Source organism: Silurus meridionalis, chromosome 8 (assembly GCF_014805685.1).
Source record: "Silurus meridionalis isolate SWU-2019-XX chromosome 8, ASM1480568v1, whole genome shotgun sequence".
NCBI lineage: Eukaryota > Metazoa > Chordata > Actinopteri > Siluriformes > Siluridae > Silurus > Silurus meridionalis.
This window is the reverse complement of record NC_060891.1, coordinates 16,313,126-16,335,035: the sequence shown is the minus strand read 5'-3', so window position 1 is coordinate 16,335,035 and position 21,910 is coordinate 16,313,126. Positions and strand designations below refer to the sequence as shown.

Sequence of the window (21,910 nt, the reverse complement as noted above, 5' to 3'; positions counted from 1 at the left end):
AGTAGATTCAATAAAGTTGTATCTATCTATCTATATGGAATAGACACTGCAGGTGGTACATAATGAACTTGCTAATGACCAGTCCACGGCTGGTGCACTTAAAGCTCTATGTTCAGTAAATGGGATGGTGTGCTTGATGGGGCATTTTTCAAGGTGACCACCAGCTTAAAGCATAAATACACCTACAATTTTGAATCATTGTTCTGTGAATTATTTTATAGCATTTTAGAGATTTAATCAAACTCCACTCTTTCCATGTTCAGTTTTCAGTGCAGTCTAATCAGCTATGCTACATGCAATTTGTATGTGATCCAACGTGAAACAGACATGAGATAAAAATCTAGATAAATGCTATTGTGAACACACACAAAAGTCTAAGAACCTTGAAGTAATGTGTAGTAGTAGTAATAGTAGTGTACTGGCTGCTTTGATAATAGGAAATAGAAATTTCATTTTAAGTACAAAATTAACTTGCACAATTTTGAAAAGCACCATTTAAAAACAAATGTCTAAAATGCACAGGCTGGCATGCTGAATAAGAGTTTTGAGTCACTTCGAAGAGGACTGTGGTATGTTCTCAGAGGTCCTGCTTGTTTCTTAAAAATGAAAATTTTTTGGATTTTTTAATTATTGTGTTTCTGCTTTGATCTTACAATTTTCATTGCAACTTGCATGGAAAATGCAGATATATCAAGACAGAGTTTATTAGAATAAATGCCAGCAGCCTTTGTGTTAGCACTGCAAAATTAATCAACATCCACTGTACCTTTTTTGTTTTAACTTGTATTCAGTGAGTAAAATGCCATGACCTACTAAAAGGCTTAGGCAGTGGGTTCTTTACAAATCAGTATACTTTTTCTTCAGTTCTTCTTTGTTGACTTTTTACAACATTTACATTATTACACATAAAGCAAAATCACTTTAATCCCTCTTCTAAAATAAAAGGAACATTTCTCAAATTATCAAATCTATTTGCACTCATAGAAACAGCAAACAAAAATATCTTTGGATCTATTTGAGGCACAACAGGTAGTTCTCATTGAAGCAGGATATAATGGCGTGTCCTCAGAAACAAATAAATAACAGTCAGATATATATTAAGAGTGAAACAATGGATATCCCTGATGAGTTGGTAATTACACACTGGTGTTATGAAGACTAGGCAGTTTTGAGTCTAATTTGGGGGCATGAGAACTAATTAATTTAGGGTGCCCTGTCTCCTGAGTCTTTAGTCCTAAAGGAGCAAGCTTTGGCATTGGCCTCCATGACATGTTAGCCTGCTCTTTTGGAGAATCTAATGTTGTACATCCTCCAGTTTTCATCTGCAGCAAAGGGGGTGGAGTTGGAGCATCATGTTTAACATGGCATACTGAAACACTTGTACAGTCGTCACTGGCTGCTGCAACAACCTCTGATTCTGAAGAATTGGGAGGAGACTCTGACCCGAATATAACCTTAACAAGGTCATCTACTTTAGGAGGAATATCATCCATCTCCTCATCCTTTGAGCTAGGTGATGATATAAGATCCTCATCTAACTTTAAGAACAGAGGACTGAGAGAGCGTTCGTCATCTCTGTCCACATCCACCTCTTTATTAGTGAGCAGTTCTGTCAGTACATCTGCCTCTGTAAGACTTGAAGCTGCTCCTTGTGATTCAGAGGTCTGATTGAGGAAAACAAGTTCATCAAGCAATGACATTAGGTGTTCATCATCTTGCTCCGGTTTAGGCATATTTTCTTCATCAGTTGTTTGCTCTTTTAGATCTTCTTCTATTCTGACCTTGACATCATGCTCAGATTCTTTGGGTAAAATCTCTGGAAGTTGTTTGTCCAGGTGTTGTTCTTTTTCCACAAGTGTGGCTTCATTAGAAGAGGAAATCTGCTGCCCATCCCCTGCTGAAAAGTGAAATGACTCCGCTATCTGCATAACTGCTGCATCTGGGGGTGTTGTGAGCAGCTTTTCTGATTGTACTGAAGAAACAATGCTGGAAATCTTGGGAAGATTATACAGTCAACTGCAAATGAGAATAGAAGAATATTAACTTAATGTTTCATTAATCACTGTAATTTGCATACTTAATTTAAAGCCTATTAATCATACACAATATTCCCTGCGTTCTAATATAAATGGGTAAAAAAATGTAAACAGCTGCATTAGCATTAAAAAGATACCTGGTGCATTAAAAGGGCTGCTTTTTAGTTGAAAGACTTGTGACTGCAATATGGGAAGTGGATTTTCCACACATAATGAATGGGAAATAGGAGGAAGCGATATGGACACAGCTGCAACACCTTTTGAGTTAATAAAAGAAAAACAATATTTAAATACAAAACATACAGCATAAATATAAAAGAGCACACTGGCATGGGTAAAGGCTCACCTGGTGTGGTTGATTGCCTTTCTCCTAAAGAAGTGGTTTCAATGGGCTGAAGGGGACGACTTATAGTAATGATCTCATTGCATGGTGCTGCTTTTGCTACTGGAATCACTTGAGAAACAAACAGAAAAGAAAAAAAATCAGCAAAACAAGCTATTGAAGGCTTGTTCACACATGTACTTGCTGAAGTTAAAACTGTGCTGAGTGGAATTAGCAAAAATGCTGATACAAAGTGTAACATTATTGTAACTTAATGCTAACAGTGTTGTGACAATTAGGAGTACATATTTTCCCCGGCTATATTAAATGCTATATAGCACAACGTTGGCTGGTTTCTACAGTCTGAGGTTAACTCTAAGATTTTTGTTTTTATAAATCTGAGCCACACACTGGCATAGATTCAAGTTGAAAAAAGATGAAGCATATAAATGTATAGCCAGATAATTTAATTAAGCAGAGGCATTATATAAACAATCAAAAACGTGTCAGTCACCATTTAAGTTAATCCTTAGACAACCTGTATAGACTTGATTAAGTTTGACTAATAAGCACAGGTTATTGCCTAATTACATCTCCCTTATAGTACAAACCTTGATCATCAGGCAAAATCTGAAGCTTCTTGTGGGTCAGGATGTTGGGACTTGTTTTCTCACAAAGTACTGGAAAAGGTGAAGGACATTTCCTCAGCTGTGGCGTGGGGTGAGAATTAGTTGGCTTGTCTGATTGACTGGTTTTGGCAGCAGTTATTTTCTGATTAGTGCTGACTTTTTCTGCTCCTTGGTCCTGGAATTTCAGATGTTTTCTTTTGCTAGTGCTAGGGTGTTCAGCTTTGCAATTGGTGCCTATTTCTTTTTGTTTTGTCAAAGCATTCCCCTGTGAATGATTGAGATCTATTTTTGTAAGCTCAAGATGGGCATCATCTGCTTTGTCTTCAATCTCTAGAGATTTCTGCTTAGCAATAATTTCATCCAACCTCTGAGAAATAGATGCTTTGTTTTCCCCTAAGAAAAGAAAAAGCGCATTTACGTAAAGAAACCATTTTTCTTTTACAGGTTACCAAAACTGTAACGCTGGACATACCACTGTATGAAATAATGCTACAACTTATTTTATGGATATTTATCACAATGATTTTTTAATGTTTTTATAAAAGAAATAAAAACAAAAAGCATGCCCAACAGATTTACTAAATGCATCAGAAAACGTTATTCAAAGTTAAAATGATTTTGTCACAAAGTTGTAGATGATTTTAAAAACATGTAAAAACAATGCACAAAAAGAAAATGTGAATATGAATTACCAGATAACTGGGCCACCATTTCAACGTAGTGTGCTCTTTTCTTTCTCAGTTTGTCCTGCATGTTCACCAAGCAATGTCTTTGCTTAATAAGAGTGTGAATTTCTTTCAAAGCCTAATGTTAATAATTATAATTGAAATAATTATTATAAATGTCATCATAAATAACAGAAAAAGGACTCTGACATTCTTTTATAAAACACACCTTTGAGAGTACTATTATTTTGGAAACTTTAGTATCTTCAATATTGAGAGTCTGCTGGAGATTGCAAAAACATTTCCCCAGTGTAATGCGTCTCTTCTTCTCATCTTTCCTCTTCCTCACTTTAAGCTGTATAAGGAGAAGGTGGGTAGTATTTAATATGTGCATATAATTAAAACCACTGGAAAAACGTCATGCAGTGACACACACACAACGTTGACTGAATAGACAAAAACATCTTATGATGAGTAAGCATTTCTACACACAGCACTTTAATATAATTACCTATACACCTACTACTTCATGCAATTTACTAATTAGACAATTTAAAAAAAAATATATATATATATATATATATATATATAAATATATATATATATATATATATATATATATATATATATATATATATATATATATATATATATATATATATATATATATTTTTTTTTTTTTGTTTGTTTTTGTTTTACTTTTACAAATTATTTACATTGAGAAATTTTCAAATAAAAATAAAATCAGTTCATTCTAAATCAGACTGCTAGGACAGACTTTTATTAGAAAAAGTATCAAAATATTGATTTGGTATTTATATTGCCAAATCCATACAATGCATTAAAAGACGTACCAGATCTTCATTTTCTTCATCTGATGACTCATTCAGAAATCTGTCAAATTAAGACAAAAAGAGAAAAACACATTGTGATATCATTTATCATTATCCCTGAACTTTTGCTCTCTCTCAAGAGTGAAGATTTAAATTCCATATAACCTTCACAATTTGGGCAAAATAAAGTTAGTTTATTTATGGCAAGATTTTGGTATCTCTACAATCAAACAGAATTCTATTTTTTCATAATGTAGTTCCAGATGGAGACCAGGTAGAGTTTATACTAGTATACACAGACATTAAATATTAAAAGCTTTAGTCTTACCCGTCATGCTGTGTTTGCCCAAATAGTACAGGGCTTTTCTCAGCTCGCTCCTCAAATGTTTCAATATCAACCAGCTCATCATCCTTCTCAGTCTGTGAAAAAACAGACTGTTTCTCCTTATTCTTTTGTTTTTTAGAATGCTAAAAGAAAACCGTGAGAAAGATTCAATGTAAGACTTGAATCAAAGTAAATCATTACAAAAGCAATTCATATTTAATAACATAGTTGCTTACAGTGCCTACACACAGATCGTCCCTGTCAATGGACGGGATGGTGTCAGTGTCACTGTACATGTCTGAATCTTCTGTTAATTCTGTGCACTCTGAATTGACCTCCACTTCCAAAAGATGTGCTCCTTCTTCAGATTCCTCACCACTTTCAGTATTCTGGACAGCACCAATGGTGCCACATTCCTCAGCATCTTTAACAAGATCCACATTTAGAACTTCCTTGAGAAGCATGTGATATGTAGAGCTGTTTGCAGAACCAGAGCTATCGCTAGAAACATCAGCAGGATTTTCAGATTGTGTGCTTGTCTTCTTCATTTCAAATGTGTAGGAGTGGTCTGTAAAGATCACACTTTCAGGTGGCATTTTAGAACGATGGGTGTTTTCTTTCAAAATTCCTTGGTTGGTGTAGAGCTGAAATAAACAGGGTTGTCTAATTTTTTAGGGTCTTGATTCTTAAGGGTTAAGAAGCTTTGAGAAGTGAGCTCTAATCCTTGATTTGCAGAATGACCCGCTGCAGAGTTTTGAGCTGATGATGCTGTTAATGTTATTCTTGGGTCTTCACCTGTTTTGTGCTCTTCCAAAACACTCAAAGTTAAATTTTTTAAAGTGTTTGTGGAAGAATCCTTGATTAGTTTTGGCACAATTTTTACTGTACTTTGTTTGTTACAAATTAGTAAGGTCTTTGGGCCCGGGTTAAGGGTGACTGGTTTTGTAGCAGTAGGAGAGCTCCTGCTTTCCATGACAGTGTCTGTGTTTGAGCTGTGTAATGGGGTCTTTTTCTGATTGATTGTAGCAGAAGATGGAACTGTGAATGAATTGACAGTTGTGGAAGTTCGAGGTTTATTCAAAGAGATTGAGGTGGGTACATGTAAAAGAGTGGCTGTAAAAAAAAAAAAAAAAAGGAAGTCAAACAGAAGATCATAAGCAATCTTGTTTAAAGGAAAAAAAAAATCTTAATCATAAATTATAGCCAACATTTTGCTCTTTTCAACAAAATTCTCGTAAATAAGTAAACTTTTTATGATGAAATACCCAGGGTCAAACCTACCCAAATAAATGAAATTCTTAATATTTAATTTAAATAGAGACAAGTCGTGCACTCTTACTTGTCTGAGGGCGTATGACGATGTTTGGATTGAGGGCCCTGAATTGGCCTAGAGGCATAAGATGGATAACTCGACCAGCAGGATTGCCTGCCTTAAGCATTACCATCTTCTGGCTTGGAACAGCTGGGCGAGTGGAAGTTAGAGGCTGCATCACTGCAATTCCACTACCAGTAAGTGCTACATTTGCTCCAGTATTACTGAGCACAAATGTCTTCTCTGTTGCAGCTGATCCAGATCTAGCTATTGCTATAACTCTTTGGATGGAGTCATCTAATAAAAAAATAAAATAAAATAAAAATTAATATATTAATATAAAATGTATATTATATTATACACACACACATACATATATACACACACACACACACACACACACACACACACACACACACACACACACACACACACAGTACAGACCAAAAGTTTGGACACACCTTCTCATTCAAAGAGTTTTCTTTATTTTCATGACTATGAAAATTGTAGAGTCACACTCAAGGCATCAAAACTATGAATTAACACATGTGGAATTATATACATAACAAAAAAGTGTGAAACAACTGAAAATATGTCATATTGTAGGTTCTTCAAAGTAGCCACCTTTTGCTTAGATTACTGCTTTGCACACTCTTGATGCCTACTTTGAAGAACCTACAATATGACATATTTTCAGTTCACTTTTTTGTAATTTTTTGAAATTAAGGTAATTTAATTTATTACTAGTAGCAGTAGGTTAGTTAGTATTAAATATGGGCTAATGTGTCTGAAACGGTGCCATAAACTTAAAAGCTGGAGGTACCTATAGAGCCAGATGTAGCAGATGTTATGTTCGCCTTTTGGGCTATTTTAGGAGACTCTGAAATGCCAGGAGATAAAGCAGAGATAGCGGGAGAAAAAGATGCAGACATTTTCAACTGTGCTCTGTAGTGGTAATGCACTAGCACTGGTTGTGTTTTGCTGCTAGGAATTTACACTACTGATCTCAAACTGGACAAAACGGTTCTCAACTACTGTTAAAAAAAAACAAATTAAGAGGTCAATGTCTAATTACAATAAATATGTACATTTTAAGCAGCATTGGTTGGCCTAGGATTGTGCTCATTCAGTAACCAGGGTGTTAGTAAAGTCAATTACTGGTGAAGGATGAGGAGGCATGGGGAGCAGAGTCTGTTCCAATTTATTTTAAAAGTGTTAAATAGCTTTGAGATCAGCACTCCATTGAAGGGCACTCAAGATCTTCCATTTTTTAGTACAGGTTTGTGTCTGCTAATAGTAAAGGGAAAATGTGATGCTAATGCATTCAAAGACATACTATACAATTGTGTTTGTGGTAAAAGTTTTGGGAAGAACCACATACGGCTGGAAATGTCAAGTGTCCCATTAATTATCTCAATATATGGGAATCTTTACATTAATGGAACACAGGAGGAACATGTGTATATTCTAACCACTTACTATGGTATGATTTCAGCATATAAGCAGTGGCAATATAATATTGTTCTAATGTTTTATCTTTAAAAGTCTAAAAAAATATAATCTGTGAAATCTTGAACTGTGGCCTACCTGTGGAATTATCCAATGCAATGGATGAAGAAAGTGTGCTTGTAACAGCTGTTGAGGACACACTGGTGGGGGTGGTGAAAAATGTATAAGCAGTCTTTGTGGAGGTGGTAAAAGTTGGATAAGAAGGTTTGGTGGAGGTGGTACAAGCCATATTAGAAGTCTTGCTAGCTGGGATAGCAGCCTTAGGTTCATTTTTGTTTGCCACACATACTCTTCCTGTGATATAAGCAGCCAGTCTATTGGCAGGGTGCAAAGCCCCCATCTGGCCCAGTTCTAGCTTGGCTTGTGGATATAGCTTTCCATTGACCTATATAGAAAAATCATGACAGAAAAACCAACAAAATAAGCTTGCTTTAACAAAAATATCACAATCACAAACCTTATATACAGTGGCATTATTAGATGGAACATTATTATAATATATTAATATATATTATTTGCTTTCACACCTATTAGTCTTAGATAGATTAGCATAGATAAATGTTAAGGAAATCAACTGAGCACAGAGAATGCAGATGTTGTAGTAAATAAATCCAGCTACAAGTAACTAATTGTAAACATTTTGAGTACCATATCCTGACATCATATTTCTGTTGCACATAAGCAGTGTATTGTTTGCCAGCTAAAGAAAACATCATTGGGTTGAGTCAAGGACAAGATACATTACAAAAATATGCACTAAGAATGTAATTGGACTTTGGTTATGTGAAGGGTCTATTGAAGTGTGAGGTATGCTTACCATTATCTGTCCCAGAGCACCAGAAGATTTTTTCTCAGCCTTTAGCAAACCAGCAGGAGTGACACAAGAGAGAAGTGGGAGGCCCTTCACCTCACTTTTTCCTATGGTCTCAATCAACTGAGCTTCCAGCTGCTTTATTCTCTCCTCCTTATACTTTTCTTCACTTTTTTCTAGGTGGGGCTGACAGATGACCACTTTATATGTAATGACAGAGCCTTCATCTGTCTCCTTTATGGTCTTGGTTGTGGGTTGGATTTGATACTTTCCAATCCAGAATGGTTGCTTCAGGCGGTCCTGGGCCATACGCTCACAGACTGTACGCAGAACAACATTCCTGCTGCCTTCTGATGGCCACTTGCACTTAGACACAATTTCCAGACGTTTCATAGGACCAGACTGAGTAGGTGGCCGTAGTTCCCCTTCCTCTATCTCTGTAAACAAAAACAAAAACAAAAAAAGAACAAGATGGTTCAGTAAGACATTTTAACTACTTAAACCAGAACACAAATGGCATTGCCTTATTTCTTTAGAATTGTTAAGTTTCATTAACAATCCTTGTACACAAACCTTGCAGTGAGTCCTGTGAACTGAAGTCTGGATGACCTTCCTACAGACAAAAAAAAAAAATCTAAATCAGGTCTAGGTCCATGATTAAGAATTCTAAGAAATGCATCTCTACTAGTATTACAGTCTCACATTCATCTGTCTTTGTATACAAGGAGACAGCTTCATCCCACAAAATGGCCTCACACGAGCACAATCCAGGCTTTCTTGATTTTTGCCTCGGCTTAAACCTTCCCCTTCAACCTGAACACAAAGTTTTAGAAATAACAGAATGTTTTATATTAAAAGTTTAAATCTCATCAAGTTAAAATTTCATCATGTAGTGTTACACAGGAATGTTAAACAGATTTAAAATACTCACAGTTCTAACAGCTTTTCGTTTAGGTGAAGGATGAAGAAAGTTCTCCATGTCTTTTTGCAGATCTTGTGATACTGTTTGAGGGTGAGGCATTGAAGGATCAGGAATATAAAGTTGTTCCGAATCCGAGTCATTTTGCTGAACCCATAATTTTTTTACATGAAGGACTGGCTCAGGTGCTGCATCTGGCCCTGAAAGAACTAAAGAAAAACAACACAGCAAAAATGATAAATTGAATATGATTACTTTTCAGTCACATTCAACTGGATCAAAGCATACTTACTATAAGATATACGGTTTTTCTTCTTTACTTTAGTTCCATTTTCTTCTGCATGACTTATAGGCGAGGACCCCGTTGTGTCCTCGTTTTTCAAAAGGACTACTCTGCGTCGAAGGCAATCACAACCCAACATGCACTCGGCTTTGCCACAATGATGCTGACGTCTCTCCTGAACAAGACTAACACATACACACCCTAACCGGCAAAAGTCATTGAGGCAAGGTGGTGCACGTCGTTTTATGACAGTAGAAGGGCTCCCTCCCATTATACCCTAAATCCAGAGAAACAGAAAAATAGAGGGAAAGTGAAAAACTAAGAGGCATAATTTGTATAGCTATTAGTAAAGAATGTGATTAACACCACCATCTTTAGCTTAACACGCACCTCTGCTGTGACAAGACAGGATAAAGCAATGTCTGCCCGTTCCATGGTGATGTAGGTACGACGCTTCCCCTCCCAGACTGCACCATCCTCCACATCCCTTAGTTTTACTAGAGTTTTGGGTAGACCTGAACTGCGTTGGTTAGAACCAGAGGTACTAGAGGCATTCTGTCCTTCAGACGCCCCTGACACACTGTCCCTAAGAGGCTTCTTAGGTGAATTTTGTGAGGCATTGGATCTCTTTATAGTTATTTTGCGAGGTTTTTTGCTTTGGGACAAGCCAGGGGCAGCAACCAGCACTATGGATTCTGAGTTTGATGTATTAGACTTTATGGATTTCTTTGAAGATCTTCCTGACAATTTCTTGTCCATGCTAGAAACTGTGTTTTCGACACTGGATATTTTCCTTTTCCTCTTTGACAAAACTTTCTTGTTTTTTGAGGTCAATGCAGTTTGTCTGGATGTTGCAGAGGGCTTGGAGAGAGTGGTTGCTAATGGAAGTGTCTGCTTTTTTAAAACACTGTCAAGTGTACGAACATAGCTCACACTCTTGGTGGGCAGCTGGTAGGCAACAGGAGTGACAACAGCCTGCGTGAAGCTGGCAGCACGCTCATCAATAAGCTTGCCTTCACTTTCCAGATATTCATCAAGCATGTCACTACAGAAAGCGGAGAGGTTCTTCTGTCCTGTGTCCGAGGTCGTGGTGGCTAAACAGAAACCTTCGAATTAATTATACACTAAAGTAACCCAACAGGCTCACGATGGCAGCAAATTAATGTAACTACAAAATAGTAATATAATTTACCTCCAGGAACAGATGAACTTGTGGAAAACTTTTCTCTCCAGCCTTTAATTTTAGTGATGTCAGTGGTTTTCCCCGTTCTAGAAACAAATTGAACTGAAAAGAAAAATAGTAACCCTAAGCAAAACCACAGAACTTTTTGAACTGCTGATAATCACAGAACACGTTACATAAATTACTCTTAATATTCTGGTAGCAGATAGAAAAATAAAAAAAAATTGTTTCACTTACCTTGTGATGAGCAAGTCTCTGAGCTTCCCTCAGCTAAGAGTACAGGTGGAGGAATAGGTAAGCATACGCCCAGATACTGTAGATCAATAGATAGCGTAACATCCAGAAGGTTCAGCTTCAGACCAACTGCAAGATAAAACACTTAAGATTTATATTATAGCTATAAAAACACATACAATGCTGTACATGTTCTACAAATTCTGTTCAAGGCTCACTGAACCACACCAGAATTGCAATGCAACATAAAATCCCTTTTGCACTTAGCTCTTTTTTTTGGGTACAGGCAACTGAACTTCTTTCACTAACATTTTTATAATTTCTTAAAGAATCACATAAAAAGGAAAGCCTATTGTAAACAAAAAAAAGCACATTCGTTTGAAAGGTCTTTGTATGTAGCTGTATTATGTTCTAAATCACTTTCACTCATACAATGACTTGCATTATCAAAAGCTACAGGAGAAGCAACTGCTGGTGACTAAATACGAGAGTGTCCTTTAGCATTACCTTAAATTCCCTCTAGCAAATGCTTATGTACACAAGGTTAAAAATAATTAAAAGCTTAACAAAAGGTCCTTTTGCTAGTGGTTTCAAAACAAGTTGGACATATACCTGCTTGCAGAACTGGGTGAATAACCTGTCTGTATTTCATATTTTTTAAATCACGCAGAAGGACCTTTTCAAGTTCATCAATGCTTTCCTTTTCATCATGGACTTCACCTGGGACAAAATCAATTACAAAATAAATAGAACTGAACATCACCTTACACAGCAAACCACAATTTTGTTCTTAATTTCCTACCCTTAATGTCTTCTGTCATTTTCGGTAAAACTTCTTCTTTAGCCTCATCTCCAAGATGAATTTCTAGTGCTTTCTGTTTGTAAACAATATTTCATAGCAATCACTACTTTGGTTATTATAACATAATTCTTTTTTTTAGGATACCACACATTTCCTAACATGTTTAAAAACATGATATTAAACAAAGAACAAATAAAAACTATTGAGTTACCTTTGATGTGAAGGAAACAAACAATTGACCCTCCACATCTTCAAGGTTGGGCTGCATTGGAACAGGAATTAGGCTTTCTATCGCCTCTGTATTTTCACTCATCTTTGACTTCCCACATTTCTTTTGTTTCACCTTGTATTTTTTGCCTTTGCTAGTCTTCCCGATCTTTTTGAATTCCTTTGGTGTACTAGGGTTGGGGGAAACTACAGGGCTGTTAACCTCAGTAGTAACACCAACAACCGTTGGACCTGGGACTTTAAGTGGTGGTGTTCTTGTAATAAATTTCTGTGGTACTGGGTCAGCTGCCTGTAGTAATGGTCTTGGTCTATCAAGTGATGAGCAAAGTGGAAAGGGGTCAAGTGACTTTCTTGGAGGTATGGGTCTATCAGAGAACATGCTAGGTGGAAATGGGTCAGGAGAAGAAGGAGCAGATATGCATGGAGAGGATGGCGCACAAGATGGGGTTTTAACCTCTGGAGAAGGGGACCATTCAACAGAATTGGGAACGGTGTCAGGGCATGGGACTGTACTGAAATCTTGACCTGGTTCTGGCGTGGATTTGTCTGAAGAGACATTACTTTGCAGAAGTTCATTATTGGGAGCATCAAATGTGACCGCTGGATGACCATTAGGTACATGATCAGAGGAAGCATCTAAAATAACTGAGACAATTTTAGTATCAGGTGTAGTGTTTGGTGTAGTGTCTGTGTTAGGTTCAACATTGTGTGCAAAAGCAGAGGTAGTATCAGATACTTTCTTAGGTGTGGATAGTTGCTGAGTATCAGGAGCAACGCTTGCTCTTGAGCCAATTAAAGTATCAGTAGTTGGATTTGGTGTTGAGACGGTTTCATGTTCTGTGCTTGCTACTGTACATGTTAAAATGGACGATGCAATGGTTTGAGATGTTGAAGAAGCTGCTGGTTCAATGCTGAACTGGGTGATAAGTGAGGGGTTACAAGATGCTGTGGAGGATGGCAGGTTTTCAGTAACTGATGTATCATGAATTGATGAATCAGTCTGTGACAGCAAACTGCAGGCTTCAGATTTTGCCTTTGGTCTGCTGGGTCTTGTTTTCGACTTCAATTGCTGTAGAAACAGAGCAAGTAAGGGGAGTGGAACAGGCTCAGCCCGTTTCTTCTTTACTTCTCCTCCACAGTCAAGAGGTTTAACAACATTCTGTGAAGCTTCCTCAGTCAAAGCTGCTGTTTCACTCAATACTGTGTCCACATTTTCATTTAAGGGTGTGCTTGAAAAAGCTTTGTTTAGCTTGCACTGTATGCTAACTGTGGAAAATGACTTTGTTGTATTTTTCAAGGTAGAGGAGTCTGTGTTTTTTGAAATTGATAAGGTTTCATATTCCTCATTGGTATTATTGGAGATTGAAATGTTTTCGGATATACAGTCCATAGATGCAACATCCATATTCTCTTTTGAAGTCAGACTTTCAACAACCATTTGCTCATTATTGCCATTAGGGTTTTTTTCAGGGGGTCTTTTTTTCATCTTAACATGAGCACCTTTAATCAGTTCAGACAGCCCTCCTGGCCATGGACGCTTCATACTGCTGGCAGAATCAGAGAGAGCACGCACATACATTTCATAAACTTACAAACAATACAAATAGATCAGAATCTAAAATTTTTAGTAAACAGCCGTGGCCAAAAGTTTTGAGAATGACAAGTTTCACAAAGTCTGCTACCTCAGTTTTTATGATGGAAATTGCCATATACTCCAGAATGTTATGAAAAAAGGTGATCAGATAAATTGCAACTAATTGCGAAGTCCCTCTTTGCCATGAAAATGAACTTAATAACCAAATAAATGTCTACTGCATTGCAGCTCTGCCACAAAAAGACCAGCCGTCATCATGTCAGTGGTTCTCTCATTAACACAGGTGAGAGCGTTGATGAGGACAAGGCTGGAGATCACTCTGGCATTCTGATTCAGTTAGAGTAACAGACTGAAAGCTTTAAAGGGAGGGTGTTGCCTGAAATCATTGTTCTTTCTCTGTTACCCATGGTTACCTGCAAGAAATGTGGGCTTACTTTTCTTTGCTTTGCATAAAAAGGATTTACAGACAAGGATATTGCTACTAATAAGATTGCACCTAAATAAACAAATTATCAGATCAACTTCAAGGAGAAAGGTTCTTGTAAAGTTCAGAGGGCACCATGACCGGCTTCTAAAGTTGAGTTAACTGATCGGGGCACCAGCAGTGCAGAGCTTGTTTAGGAATGGCAGAAGGTAGGTGCGAGTGCATTTGCATGCTTAGTGAGGCAAAGACTTTTAGAGTATGGCCTGGTGTCACGAGGGGCAGCAAAAAAAGCCACTTCTCTCCAGAAAAAAACATCAGGGACAGACTGATCATCTGCAAAAGGTATAGAGATTTGACCACTGAGGACTAAGGTAAAGTTGGTAAAATTGGGCTAACCTTTTAAAAATGTGGCAGAAACGGGCTTCCATACAATACAGAAGATGCTACAGAATCAAAAATTGAGGAATGGGGAGAAAACAGCGAGGGGCGAGATGATGATTCAGGTCAAAGATACAGTTTCCAAAGTTCTGGATCATTTTAGACTGATACAAAGAAAACACTGTACAGTGAATTTACTGTATTAAAGTCATTTTAAACTGATTTTAATATTTTTATTTATAATTTTATTTATATATTTGTATTTTGCAATTAAATGCACTAAATGTTTAGTTTTCTTATATCAGCAATACAAATTTTACATTTTCTAAAAAGAAAAATTATTGGTTAATTTTAAGAAACAATATTTTTTCTTGTATATTCAGTCTTGCTATTTAATAAAGAAAAAAGCACTTATCTGATTATTTGATTAATCAATGGAGCAATCAGTAGAATACTAGGACAACAATAGAATATTACTAAAACAACCTATAGCTGCAGCCCTAGCTCACTCACAATTTTGCCTATAAACACAGCCATGAATGGTACAGAAAATGGTACATCATCATCTTCCAAGAGCAGCTTCTTCCAACCATCCAAGAACAGTTTGGTGATGAACAATGCCTTTTACAGCATGATGGAGCACCTTGCGATAAGGCAAAAGTAATAACTAAGTGGCTTGGGAACAAAACAAAAAAAATGGGTTTCCATTTCCAGGAAACTCCCCAGAACTTAATCCTATTGAGAACTTGTGGTCAATCCTCATGAGGCAGGTGGACAAACAAAACCCCACAAATTCTGACAAACTCCAAGCGTTGATTATGCATGAACGGGCTGCAATCAGTCAGGATGTGGCCCAGAAGTTGATTGACAGGGCAAAGTTCTTGAAAAAAAAGGCTAAACATTGCAAATATAGAGTCTTTGCATAAACCTAATGTAAATGTCAATAAAAGCCTGACACTTATGAAATGCTTGTAATTATACTTCAGTATACCATAGTAATAAGATACACCTTTATTCTAATATCTAATAAAAAGATCTAAAAACATTGAAGCAGCAGACTTTAGAAATGTAATATTTGTGCCGTTCTCAAAACTTTTGGCCACAGCTGTATTTCAAACACTACAAAAATAAAATATAATAAAGGTAACATTCAATAGTATAAGCATTCAAAACTGTGCTGGGAGGTTGAAAAAAAAGTTAATCTTACATTTACATTCAGAAGTATTTTTTTAGTCTATACTAAATGCATCCTGATACTGGTTTAGAAAATCACAAACTGATTATCATTTTGGGGAGCTACTTGTGTAGGAAAAACACAAAAACTATAAAGCTGCTTTCATTGCACAATCAATGGGTTTGTTATAAAAAGGCTTCCACTAATACTTATGTAGCTTTAAACGGATCAAACGCAAAATGTGACATTTTGGGACTTTTTAGAGTTGCCATGTACTTTCCTATGTTTCTCTTGAATAAACTGTTCCATACAATAAACTGTGAAAATGTAGCCCTTTCAGGAAACAACTAAGATGATGTCATGTATTAACAATTACTGATTACAGCATTTTTTCAGCTTGTCAGGCAAGTGACAGATGCACAGCCTTAAACCTATACAAGTGTTGGCTGAAAAATGGTCCAAATGGCAAATGGAATACAGTTCTTAGTGTTAGTTATTTAGTAGGAAACTATCAGATAAAAGCATTCGGTACAATAATTGTATTTTAGGTTCATTTATATTACAATTATGGCAGGTAAACAGGTAAAACAGCCATTCAGTATTGATGCAGGTCAATACTGAAGTGCAATAATACAATTAAAACATTACCAATTTCATATTGCTTTTAATGTAATAACATGAACATATATTCAACAGCTAACCTATTTGACAAAATCATGTTCCTCATGAAGGTAATTTAAGATAATCAACTGTATAATTTTTTTTTTTTATAAATATTTGGATTTAAACCTGAAAAAAAAAAGTAACACTTACCTAGGACTCTCAAGATCAACTCTCCTGGGACCATCACAATGAACAGATTTGGGGTCACCAGTGGTAGTGACTTTTTCTGTATTTATTTTAGCAAACAAAGTTTTAAGATTATTCAAGGCTGTAGCCTCTTTGGTGGATTTGACCTCACTCTCCAGTTTCTCAGTGGAAGGTGCACTCTTGGGCTTGGTACATCGGGAGTTGCTAGCTTCATCTCTAAAACCTTTTGCAAAAGGGTTGTAATCGATTTTGAGCTGGGTGATGGACAAATTCTGGTAAGCAGTGACAGCAAAGAATTCTGTCTGAGAAAAACTAAATGTAATAATGTCAGGGCTATCTAAGTGAACGACATCCACAGCTGTATCTCCAGGAATAATGTGAAGACGGGGAATGTACCGGTGCATAGAGTTTATGATGATATGGCCATCTCGATCCAAAGGGTTATTGGTTAGTTTAAGTTTATAAAAGGAAACAGGATTTTGCATCCAGTCTAAACCAGTAGCAGGTGAGTCGGGATGTACAAAGGAGCGCAAAATATGTAGGTCAGCTTTCCCGTTGGTTTCCCATCGTCTGTCACACCATTTGTAGCGGTAATTATCCACTGGTTGCATATCCATTACTAAGGTATACCGCTGGAAAGGTTCCAATCCAGAGATGCGGAAACGACAACAAGGGAACATTCTTCGCCCCTGCTTGGTTAAAATCATCTCAGTCTGACATCTGAAAAACTCATTCCACATATTATTGTTGTCCAAGGTGACTGTGATACCTTTGCATGTAGACTCTGCTGGCAAGTTACATAGCTGGTTACTGGTGTTGGAAGCTGCCATACCTGACAGAGACATAGATGATACTTGTTTATTAAAGTTTGCAACACATGAGCCAATAGTGGGTTGTGTCAAAGGGACTTCTGTACTAGCAAACAGAGTTTGTTTTTCCTGCTTCCCACCACCAGGATGTAGCTGGTTGACGACAACAAAGAGAGAACAAGCAGATGTTTGAGGTACTGTAGTCGTAGTCGTGCCCTCCTGACGAAGCACCATTATGGCCTGGTTATGTGGAATGGCCATGTGACTGCAGAGGTCATCTGAAGCACCGTGGTCTTTTACATCAGGTCACGTCTCATCTTTTGGCATCCTTGAACAACAAATTACAAATATACCTAATAAAAAAAAAAAAAACGTGAGTAAAATATTAATTACATGCAGATGTAGGACTATCTGCATAAACAAACAAAAAAAGAACAGTTCTTAAAATTTGATTACCTAAAAGTTAAAACAATGCTAAGTCCAGGAATATTTTATCTCACTTCAAGTGCCATTTTAAGGTTTAAGAACTGATCTTCACCAAAACTCAACAAGTTAAATGACAAACTGACTAATTTAGCGTTGACGTGTTTTTACACTGTCTGCAATATGGATATTATTTATTGCAATAGTCATTGTGGCCAAAACATTCAGTTTTTGCAGAAGTGCTGATTACAATAATTGGATCAACATAAATGGTGAAAATTAACACATTTAAAGGAAATTGCACTACCCTTTTTCATATACATGAGCTGTGGGTGATAGAAGAGAACACCTCCCTTCCACCTGTAAATAGTGTCAAAATTTCCCTTGGTTCACAACCATTGGAGTTTGTCATTATAACTCATGATTCTGATGGGACTGTTTTTACGCCAATGGGGAGCCAATATGTTTCTCCATTTTTCCTGTTTCTGTGCAAGCTAATCAGACTAGTGTCGTACCAGAATACATCCCAATGCGATGTCTTAGATTACCAATCAGAAAACAAAGATGGGACACACTAGACGTTAGATGAGAGAAATCCAATGCAATACAATAGTAGCCCTACTTAATTTACTTGAAAGCTAGACAGATAGAAACTTGTAGCCTGGTTTTAAGTTTTTCTTTTTGAATGAGCACAATCAAAACAGCAGTAATTAAACCACCACAGAGGCAAACTTTTACTAAGCATAAAAGTGAAACCACCACAAGACTTCCATGAGCTGAACATTTTAACCAGCTAACCAACTAATTAACCAGATCACATGGGACCTCAGTCATAGAAATAATCAAGAACTTTATGGCAATATCAAAAGAATAACCAACGCAAAAACTACACAAAGTGGCAAACTGTAAGCCACCCCTGGGTAAAAGACATTTAAATTGTGGAAAAAAACACATTGAAAAGCAGAAACATGGACACAGCAAATGGTCATAATTAAGAGAAGGACGAATAAAGTCAATTACAGGCCTTAAAGAATTCTGCACTCTTAATCTATGTCAGCTTTTAACTCAACAATTCTACACTAGTAGCATTAACCATCAGAATGGAAAAAATCTTGGTGATTCAGACTGTGTCTTAATTGCTGGTACCAGACAGGTTGGTTTGAGCTTTTCTACTACTGCTGATCTCCTGGAACATTATGCAAAAAAAGAATCCAGTGAGCAGCATTCAGTGAATAAAAACACATTGTTGTTGGAAGAGGTCAATGGAGGATGACCAGACTGGTTTGAGCTGACAAAAAGTCAAATATCCACTAAATTGTGTTGAGCAGAATGTAATCTCAGGATAATCAAACCTTAAGGTGAGTGGGCTACAACAGCAAATGGTGTACTGTCTTGACAATTTTCTAACATAACCAACTTCTTAGGACTGGATCAGATTGACTAACCCTAACATGTATCAGAACAGCTGGGCACCCATTGCCCTGTTGTTGGTTCACTGCTTTTCGGTTCTTGGACCACTTTTGGTAGATACTAACCAATGAATATTGTCAAAGCTCTTTCAGAAAATCGACAAAGATACGTCACTGTAGGTATTTCGTTCTTCAAATATGATCTAATAAATTAATGCAGGTTGTACTTTGTCTAAATGCCTTTAGAAATGCATCTTTATTCTTTTTCAGTAGAGCTGTGCAGGCCATTGCATTTTCTTCTCTGTCAAATTGCTTCTCCTCCTGCTTTCAGGGCATCCTGCAACTCTTATGAGTGACCTTGTTGTCTTTGCCCTCATGTTCCTCATCATTAGTGAGAGGGATCATCTTAAGAGTGTTCTGTTTAATAATGTTGCCCATGAAAACTTTAAGAAAGAAGATCCTTCAGCATGATTGCTACTTGCATAAAAAAAAAAAAACGAATGGCAAGTCTTTACAATGACACCAGATGCAATTTCCATGAGAACTTTTTTTTGCAGTATTCTTTCATTTAACTTGCATAATCGCCTGTTCCACTAAATAAAACAAAAGAGCATCCACACTAGCACAAACTAATGAACTAATCAAGCTAGCAAAATACTGCCCAACGATACAGGAATAAACCCTATCTGTTCCTCAGCCAACATGGCCACTTGGCGCTCAAGGCAACATTACAGTAAACCATTACATGTCCCTCCAGTATGGTCCACCCATAATCACATGCTGTGATTCAATCTCTTTGTTTACTGAGCCTAGCAACCAATCAAAGCGTATTTACATGGTCCTACTCTCAATGCAAACTTTAAGCTCACATCCCAGCTCTTTGCTGGAAGACATGGTTTGGTTGACACACAACTGGTCTATTATAATAACTGGTACTATTGTCTGTTGCACCAGTGCACACTTTTCCCTTCGTTCTAAACTTTCTTGGCTTTATTCACAATTAATAAAAGTAAGTAATTCTAGGCATAACATCATCCCATATGTCTTGTTTCAAACTCTACCACTGCTTCTATCTCCCTGCTCTTGATATAGTTGTTTTGGTGGTGCCATGACCAAAGACAGCCTCCTTCCAGAAATCTTTGACAGACCTTTCAAATGTACTACTTTATATTCTAAAACTCCATTCAATTTCTAGTGTCTTCATTAAAAGTTTCTATATATCGTTGACATGCAAATTAATTGTCTTCTAGGACTTTCTGAACACACCTCATCTACTTTCCCCTGAAATTGTTTATCTAACGTTTGATGGAAAACAATGATGGCTATGTGTAATATTGACCCTAACCTGTAATGTTTTCATAGATGTGATATTTTTGTGTCTTTTACCGACAGAATTTACTTATCATATTTTCTGCTGCAGGCCAATTTTCTTGCATTGCACCAGTTTTCCTGCGCGCGTATGATCATCTTCAGATCGCATTCTGACTGATTGCTCGCTTGAATGAATTCACATATGAAAATGTGTTTGTTTTGGGGCCTACACAGCCTGTGTTCCCGTGAATGCATGAGGTTAGCAAGCTAAACTTCGACTGAGAAAGGCCTACATCATCGCACTCAGGCCCATGGGCTTTATCTACTTAAAACCGTGCATCGTTTCGCCTCGAAACACTTTCGCGCGTGACAAACAGCCATGCACCTACAACGTCTCGGTGTCCGCGTGAACAAGAATGAAGTTTCAGTCACCTCGGAAACATGGATGTCGAGTTATTTCGCCGACGTCGGACGCCTCTAGAAGAGGCAAGACGAGGGGACGTGCGGCGCGTGCACGTCGACCAGCGACTGTCGAATGGCGGGTGAATCAGACGCGAGTGTGCACAGTGAAGCCACGCGACCGAATCATTCCACGAATAATAGCGCGCACAAGCCCGTATCGAAGTGCGTCTCTTCTCAAAGAAACGTGCGCGACACTCGCCTCTGACAAACGTCGTCCGTTTTTCCCCGGGTTCTAATCTCCAAAAAAAAAACCCTATATCTATTATGCCGTACGTCTCACCCTCGGACTCTGCGTGCGCGTTACGCCGCGCTACGTCACGACATCAACAGAACAGGCGCGTTCACGCGTGCTACTCGCGCGCAGCCTCGGCACGTTGCTGGAAACAGCGAGACTGCGCATGCGTTTACTTAACACTTCTTCAAACGGTCTCTGTCGGAATAATAATGGGCTTTTTACGTGTTTTGTGTTCACCCTGGACGACCAAACAGCTTCAGGAACATCTTCCCAGAACTGATGTATTCCGCGTACCAGTCGGGTTAGCAGTCATGCGGGAAAACGGGCTGTTGTGAGTGAGGTTGAGAGCATCCGCTGAGGAGACCGGAAGAGCTGGGAGAACGAGCGCCGGGGAAACAGAATGGCCCTCGGTTGTTTCTCTTCCGACCATTTTAATACGCCATATTTATATAAACTAGAATTACACACGCTGCTATGAAAGTATGTGCAGTACATTTTACTCAGTGTATTGCTACTGACACGATAACGATTTAAGGAGGCAGGAAATAGCTCGAATTCACCCCGAATATAAATAGATCTCGTTACAGTAGAGCATGACGATTCTCCTGTCATTGTGTATACTATTGTACCAAAAATTTCTGTCCTATTCTGCTTTTGCTGGAAAAGCTTTTCAAAAAGGTGAACGATAACTTACCATTGGCAAAACTGGTCTAACAGCCTGTTATTCAGTAGACCAAGCTGGGTTTTTCTAGAAGGGTCTAGTGGGAAATGGGTTCCATGATGCTTTAAT

General features: G+C 37.6%; 1 protein-coding gene across 1 annotated transcript; it reads right to left on the bottom strand.

Moving 5' to 3' along the window:
- Positions 1 to 688: 688 nt before the first annotated feature.
- On the bottom strand, positions 689 to 21,798 carry mgaa (MAX dimerization protein MGA a). The gene is given in 27 exon segments (XM_046856626.1): positions 689 to 1,920; positions 1,923 to 2,016; positions 2,174 to 2,293; positions 2,383 to 2,490; positions 2,970 to 3,380; positions 3,680 to 3,791; positions 3,882 to 4,007; positions 4,507 to 4,546; positions 4,814 to 4,953; positions 5,047 to 5,433; positions 5,436 to 5,923; positions 6,150 to 6,419; positions 6,946 to 7,002; positions 7,710 to 8,016; positions 8,449 to 8,879; positions 9,016 to 9,055; positions 9,145 to 9,255; positions 9,374 to 9,570; positions 9,654 to 9,921; positions 10,035 to 10,738; positions 10,837 to 10,929; positions 11,065 to 11,190; positions 11,674 to 11,781; positions 11,864 to 11,936; positions 12,075 to 13,638; positions 16,475 to 17,633; positions 20,856 to 21,798. Coding segments are annotated over 26 exon segments (8,199 nt in total). The 5' UTR covers positions 17,515 to 17,633; positions 20,856 to 21,798; the 3' UTR covers positions 689 to 1,136.
- Between the last annotated feature and the right edge of the window lie 112 nt (positions 21,799 to 21,910).